The 7,860-nt window shown below is 42.0% G+C and overlaps 1 protein-coding gene across 1 annotated transcript; it reads left to right on the top strand.

Annotated features, from left to right (window-relative positions):
- Window positions 1–51: 51 nt before the first annotated feature.
- SARAF (store-operated calcium entry-associated regulatory factor) lies at window positions 52–7,735 on the top strand (the record flags this gene model as incomplete). The annotated part of the gene is made up of 5 exons (XM_008939494.1): window positions 52–227; window positions 2,221–2,611; window positions 5,116–5,224; window positions 7,107–7,225; window positions 7,710–7,735. Coding segments are annotated over 5 exons (821 nt in total), but the record flags the coding sequence as incomplete, so codon positions are not given.
- Between the last annotated feature and the right edge of the window lie 125 nt (window positions 7,736–7,860).

Consider the following 7,860-nt stretch of genomic DNA (forward strand, 5'->3'; position numbering starts at 1 on the left):
GGCGGGGGAAGGCGCCCGGGCCCTCGCTGACCCCCGTGCTGCCCGTTCCAGGCAGGGTCCTGCTGCGGGACGTGCAGGCGCTCACTCTCCACAAGGGCCAGTACACGGCGTCTCGGCGGACGGCTGCGGTCCCTCAGCTGCAGTGCACAGGAGGCGCCGCGGGATGTGCCCGCGTCCCTGAGGTCGTGCAGTGTTACAACAAAGGCTGGGATGGCTACGACGTGCAGGTAACGGTTTAAAGCTTGTTGAACGGTTAACGAAATCGTTCTCCTCCAGACTTGTTACCTTCTGAAGGAGAAAAGAGCAACGGTGTCAGTTCAGTTTGCTTTTTTTTTTGGCGTGGTTTAACCCCAGCCAGCAATTAAGCACCACGCAGCTGCTTGCTTACTTCCCGTGGTGGGATATGGGAAAGAATCAAGGTGGGGGGGGGAAAAGTAAAACTTCTGAGTTGAGATTACAACAGCTTATCAGGTTGGGAAAATAATAAGGCAATATAAAACCAAGCAATGCTCCATACAGTTGCTTAGCACCTGCTGACCCCTGCCCAGCTGGTGTGTCATCCCTGTGTGTGGGTGTGTCATCCCTTAGCTAACCTCTTTTCAGCTTACACACCAGGTATAGCATTGTATGGTGTGGAATGCAAATTTGGCTTGTTTGGGTCAATTATCTGTGCTGTGTCCTCTCCCAGCCTTCTCTGGCAGGAGAAGCTGAGAAGTCATTGACTTCATGTCAGTGCTGCTTAGCAACAAATAAAACATCCGTGTGTTAGGCAGGATTATCATATGACACATAGGGGATGCAATAACTTGCTGGTCAGTTTAGGGTCACCTGTCAGCCTCTGCCTTTCTGCACCCCCCAGTAGAGCACACAGGATTTAGCAGTGACCTTGGTCTGCACAGGGGCAAGCACAAGCAGGAGCCTTTCTGGATATTGGTCCTGTGTGGTAGAAGCAGATGCTGCCTGAACAGACATGCCATTAACTTAAGAAAGTGGAATTAGTTAGAAGAGACTCGTCTGAAAAGTAAAATCACTGAACAGCAATTAGTTCTGTTCTAACTCAAAACAGGACATTACCCTGAGTGCAAAACACAGCTCTACAGCAATTACTAGGACAAAAATTAACTTCATTCAAGCCAAAACCATTATTAGAATACCTTGGACAACTAAAACTTAGCTGAAATACTTTTGGGGGTTGAATTTTCCAGAGCTACTGTGGGTGTATCTTGGAAGTACCCCTGAAGGCTCTGATGTAAAAACACTGCGTAGCAAACATTCATTGACTTTAATTAAAATCAAACTCTTGTGGACCCTAGGGCATGCTCTTATTTTGCTATTGCTGTGTGGATTTCCAGTTTATGAGAGTGGAACGGGCTGTAGCTATTTGCAGCACTTCAGCTTTACCTTTTAAAAACTAAATTTCAGTCTTACATGGCAACCTTTCACATGTCAGTTCACCAGTGCTAGCCAGTAAATAGTCCTGTGTTTCTGCTTTGCTGACTGTTACCTGAGCTGCTGCCAGCAGATTAACGAGGAATTGAGGCTGAAGGTAGTTGTTAAAACCTTAGAAGTACTGTCAAATTTGAATTAGGAATTGATACTGCCTTCCTGAATTAATAATTTAGAAACTTCTTTTTTTATCACTCAAAAGAAAACCAAACCTGTTGCTCACACTTAGAGCTAATACTTAAGTTTGGATACTTGAAGGAAATGTGTGACTGAGGAATTTGCATATTCAACTGTGGAGTCACAGTCTAAGTGATGTCTGTCCCAATTCCTTTTGCTTTCTGGGTGGGCACAAGTAGCAATTTCAGGCTTCTGTGTTATGTTTTTTTGTCGCTGCCGTCCAGCTTAACGTGGGACAAGCATTTATTAAGTAGCTGTTGCACAGGGTGCAGGTGTTTTTTAGAAGTACCTAAAGAAGGGATACTTGAAAAACCTGTCCAGTGAAGAAAAAAAAAAATCTTCCACTATTGGAACTCTTCTGTGTTCTGAAAGATCAGATTTTTTTCATTTTTAGGATTTAAAAAACACTTTTAGTTAAGTTTAAATTCCTCGTCCTTTTCAAAATGAGAACACTCAGATTTTTCTCTACCTTGTGGCCTTTCAGACGTTTTGTTAGCTGGAATTGCAGCTTTATTTCAGGGCCTGTTTGGGGGAGCTGGCAGGTATTTTCATCTCTGGAGCAGGAGGCCTTACTTGGTGTTGTGTGTTTTTTTTCAGTGGCAGTGCAACGCAGACCTGGAGAGCACCTTACGTTTTGGGCAAATGGAAGTGAGCTGTGAGGGCTACGATTACCCAGATGATCCTTACATCCTGAGGGGCTCCTGCAGTTTGCTGTTCAGGCTGGAGCTGACTGAGGAAGGTGAAAGGAAAGCCAAGAGCTACGGAGGCTTTGGCTTTAGCTACCCTCAGCCGGGGAAGGGTTCTTCGGACTGCGGCGCTGGAGCGGTGGTTGTACTTGTTCTTCTGCTTCTGGCTTTTGGAGTGTACAAGCTCTTCCTTGGGAACCAGCAGCCTCAGCAGAGCTTTGGTGATGGCAATGGGTTCACCAGGCCCTCCTGGCAGAGTCAGCAGGCACCTCCTCCTCCTGGTTTTAAGTCCAGCTTCACAGGTAAGGCTCTAAGCCATTGACAGCACTTGGAAAAGCCAACGGGGTTGTACTGGTGCATCTCCAGTGAGTGCAAGTGGGATAGACTTGAAAAGGCTGCAGTGGCAGTTGGGTGCTGCATTGGCTCGTGACTTTTGTCACTTAATAAGTGGTATGCCTCAGTCATAATGTTCAAGGCAAGTGAATGTTACTCATCTGGTGTGATGAGTTAAATGAGCTTAACTCATTTAATCCCGTGGATGTGGGAACTCTGGAACTCAAATTATATTCTCCCAGGTTGCATAGTCACCTTTTTGTTTGTTTTTTCTGAGATGAAGAAGGGGTTCTATCAACTAAATAAATAGTACAGATTAAGTTCACTTAGTCAAAAGCTTAATTTTAGTAATGCTTGTTAATGCTTTCTTCCAGGTTTGCTCAAGCCACTTGGCCAACAGAGGGTGCCAGCCTCACTCTTTTGAATACCCTTGTGCAGGGCACCTGCAGCAGGACCTTTCTGATTTACCTGCAGAAGGAAATTAAAGGGATTCTGCTTCTCTGCTAGTAGCATCTTTGCAAATTGGCTTTGCTATAGTTATTTCAGACTTGAGATAGTCTGTCCCTGCTGCAAGGTGCATCTGTGACCTCGTGTGGGCGTGCCACTGGTGTTACTCTGGCAGTTCCTGAGGGTCATAGGACAGGGCTCTGGCACACTGGGCACAGGCAAAACAGTGGTTACTCTCTTTTTTTATTTTCCTGTCCTGGTCCTTGTCCATTGCACCAGTGCATTTTTTCAGTGCAGGAGTCTGAAATGGTCACCTAGCAAGGGTAGGGCCTTAAATAAGTTTTCTCAGTGATTACTGATAATTGAGACACTTGAAATGCACATTGAGATACATATAAAGCTTCATTTACAGTGTATATATACTAATAATAGGCATCAATTTCTTCTTAGACATCAGAGTGAGGAGGAAAATCTCTTGAATGTGGAGCAAGCTTAAAAATATTGTTATGCTAATTTGTGCATTTAGTGTCTTCCTTAAATTTTGGCTGTGGAGGAAAAATGCATCTCTGGGGTGTGTATGTCCATGTGTTCAAGGAATGTGTTAGCCTTTGAAAATCTGGATGGTCATGAAAAGCAATGTTGGTCACTTATTGCTGTTAATATTTAATTTGCCTCATTTTCAATCCCCTCAGCATGAAGAATGTGTCCTGTGAAACTTGTTTAGCTAGCCTATCTTAATTGAATTCTACTTTTTTCTCTGTTAGTGATTTGACATGATCCTTAATATTTACTTTAGGTATTTCAACAAAAAATGAGTCAGTTTTCTGAGTCAACATTCAGTCGTTGTGCTTTTGAACAAATGAGTTGGCTCATCTCCCTGATTAACACTATTTTTACAGTAAATAAAGTGCTTTTTTTTTTGTTCTAAATCAGCATAGTTTAATGGGTATATCATCCTAATAAGAGTTTATCTTTTTCCCAATGCATTCAAAAATGAAATTCAACATCAAATCCAACGTAGGCTTATAAGTGAATGTTTAAAATTTTTGTTTTAATCTTCAGACTTACACAATCCCCACCAGTCTGAAGATAAACCAGGCTTTGCATGACTTTTACAAATGAAAACTTTTACATACAAAATCATTTAGGTGGATGTATTTCAGGGAGACCTAATATAAAAGGCAAGGACTGAGGGTAACATTTCCTTACAAGTTAAATGGTGGTTGAACTTATTCTTGCATCTGAGTGTTTCTCTAGCCCAGAAAAATGATTCTAATTTGCTTTTACATTTTCTCTTTCTATTTCTAAACAAAAGACATCTGGTTCTGAGTCAGAACCTCATGTTCTGCAGGTCACATGCAGAAAGGCTGTGACTCTCCTCCCCCATAGCCCCCTTGATAGGGTTGCAATTTCATCAAGGTATTTGTCAAGCTTGGTGACTCACACATAATAAAAACTTTGCAATGTGATTGCAGTTAGCCTGTCTTTTGATAACAAATACCAGACTAGGATTACCAGAAACAATAGAAAGTGATGTTGGCTGTTAGACTGAGCCACTGTTGCTCCAAATGTGCAGCTGTTCAGAGCACCATTAGAAGCTGTCTTTTAGTGGTTAGTTCACTCATTGGTCTTATTTACTTGATTTCTGTTCCTGTGTCTGCTGCTGGCCTGCTCTGTGACCTTGAGCAGTTTAAAAATAGATTATTCTTTCTTAATTTCCTTTTCTAATTTGTCTGGTTTTAAATCTGCAAGCTGTGGGACTCTTTGCCATGTTTTGCCAACACCAGGGCTGCAGGATTGAGTAGAAACTAATTTCTAATGTAAAACTCTTTAAATAGTGTTCATTTCAGGTTTTGCCTGCTTTCTGAACTGTGAGACCTGAAGTTAAGCTTGTTCAAGAATCTACTGAAATCAGGAGAGGTTTATTGTGCCTGTTATTCCATTAACAGGGGAGAGTTTTGTTGCAATAGCTGGCTTGAGGATTAGGTGCCACTAATTGATATGTTTTCAATTTTTTTTGTTTAAGAAGACAACAGCTTTGGGACTCATTCAACTCATGGAACCCATTCAGGACCAGGATTTTGGACTGGACTTGGAGCAGGAGGCTTGCTAGGCTACTTGGCTGGCAGTCACAGGTAAAATACATGTGACATCAGCTTTTAAGTGTTTAAGCTTTCAAGGGGTAGGCCATGTACTGCATTTAGATGCTTTCTAAGCTTTGCAGCCTGTATTGTTCAAGCTATAAAATGATACCTCTAGAATAATTTTGAGAAGTGATTTGTAGCTCCAACAGCAGAGATTTTTTAAATGTGTTTATGGGGAAGAAGAATTGGGAGGACTGAGGTACTTCATTCTGCTTTAGCTCAATACTTTGACCTGGCATAAAGGCCTACAGATGTAAAATGAGCATTTAAACCACCCATCTGCAGACTGCCTTGAAATGCAGATAGTAATAGTAAGCCTAAAACTGTCTGTAGATAATCTTCTGTATTGGTGTCATCTCTCCTAAAGTCTCCTAAAAAATGGGTGGCACCTGCTCTTCTGTGATACTCAGTGGGGTCAGATTAAACAGCCTTTAGTGTACAGGCTCCTAATGGCCCATGCATGGAAACCCAAGAGGTGTGTTTTTTTCCAAAGGAGCTAGATAAACTGTTTAAAGGGAGCAGTTGCTGCCATTTTAGACTTGGCTAGAGAACATAAGGTGGATCCTGCCCAAGGAGTTTCCTCTGTTTAACAAACAAGTGCATGTGTATCAAATCTAATCCTGTAAAAATGCAATAACAGAACAGATTATGTAAAACCATTTGGGTTTTTTATGGAAAGTTTGGGAGTAAGCTCATGTGGACAGCAGTATGTTACAACATCTCCCTCTGCTGTGGGGTTTTTATGTAATGACAGAAGCCTTATCAGGACTGCCTGTTTATTAAGAAAGTAAAAACTTGGGATGTAAGAGAATTTCTGAAGTGTCCAGTGTGCAGTCTTGATCTCATAGAGTCAGGTAGGATGTATCTGGGACATTGATGCCACCAACAGTAGAAATTGTCTGTAAATTCACTTCAAGTAGAGCTTTAGAGGTTGAAAGGTCATATCTTGGATTCAATCATCTGAAAGATCTTCAACCAAAATGTTTCTATGATCTTGTTTATTATATTAAGAGTTCTTAAAAGGTGTAGTGTTAAAGGTTTTGACTCTTTTTTTTGTCTTAAATGCATGACCTTTGTGTTTATGTATTGTCTACATGCAGATGGGTTCCTTGATGTCAACACACATGCCCTGTTTTAGTAGCCACCTCTTACTGTTCAAGGTTAGAGTACTGAGGCCTGAGTATTTAAGTCCAAATACATGAATGAGCTCCCTAACCTGGGCTTCCTTTCCTTAAAACAGTCTTTGGTCCACTGTGGGTTTTTTTCCCCAGTTGTTTTGAGATGCTGTGCCTGAAAATGCTGGTGCCAGAAAGCGTGAGGTGACTGTTCATAAACTTCAACATCCACAGAGCAAGTAATTTAAATCAGCCAGTCACCATGTGTTAGCCTTACTGTGCAACCTTTTCAAAACAGTTAACAGAGCAGTGGGATGTTTTCTTCTGTCTTATATGGCTGGGACATAAGTGTTGCCAAAATGCATTTAAATTTCAGCTCTCGAGTCTTTCTTGTCTGACAATCTAAGGCCAGAATCTGAGGGGGAAATTACCTCAATTGCAGTCCTTAGAATTGCTTATCCTGAAGAAAGAGGTTTCATTTCCTTTTGAAAGTCTACAGGTGTTACTGTGACAACTCTGGGTATCCTTCATCTCAACATGTTAAGTACATTAAATAGGGATATTTCCAGCTTTGAAACGACTCGAAGCCTGCTTACAGGTTTCTCTCTGATGCAGTCGCCTTGTTTGGAGTGGTAACTTCTTAATTTTTAATTAATTATTAAGAATTTAATTAATTTAATTAAGAAGTCATTCATTAATTAAAAATTAAGTCTTCTTAATGTCACTAACAAATCCTTCCCTCTGCCCCTTCCCCTCAGAGCACAGCCACACCCCCGCTACGGCAGCATGTGGACCGGTCCCGCCGCTGCACCTCCCATGAATGGGTGGTCAGACAATTCCACACAAGGCAGCAGGTCAGGAACAAGAGCTGCTTCTGGTAAGGCAAAAAGACCCTTTAAACTCCTGAAGCTCCAGGGACTTTGATCTGTCAAAAACAGACAGATGTTCGTTGAGGTACAGCAGGCGTTTTTTGCTTTGTTTTACCAGTGGGTACAGGTGGACGTGTAACAATGTCCCTTGTTTGTTTCCTATGGAAATAGGGTGGCACTGGGGGAATGGAGCTCTGCACAGACCTACAGTGGGCATGGTACCACCAGTATTGTTTTAGTTTTCATCTGCAAGGTGCATTAGTTCAAGGTTTTCCCCTTTGGTGTGCACTACACGTGCTCTTCTCTAGCAGACATGTGATTTCTTTGTAGAAACCAGGTTGTCTTAATCTGCAAGAACAGACTATTTTTCAGGCCCACAGTTCCTTGCTCTTCTAGTCTATGTGAGTGTTTAACTTACCTCACTTGCCACCTTTAGCCTTTTCAGAACTGGAAAGGCTGTGGTGGAGCTGACCCTTCTTTTTCTCTTCACAGGCTTTGGGGGCACAAAACGAAGATGAAATCCGTGGTGTTATTGCATCTGAGTGATGGAAATAGATCTTCTGATGTATGAGTGCTCTTTTTTTTAATTAGTGGTAGGCTTCAGAAGTGAATATTGGAAGAGGTGTGATGGATTAGGCAAAGA

This window comes from Merops nubicus, unplaced genomic scaffold (genome assembly GCF_000691845.1).
Source record: "Merops nubicus isolate BGI_N331 unplaced genomic scaffold, ASM69184v1 scaffold3484, whole genome shotgun sequence".
Taxonomy (NCBI): domain Eukaryota; kingdom Metazoa; phylum Chordata; class Aves; order Coraciiformes; family Meropidae; genus Merops; species Merops nubicus.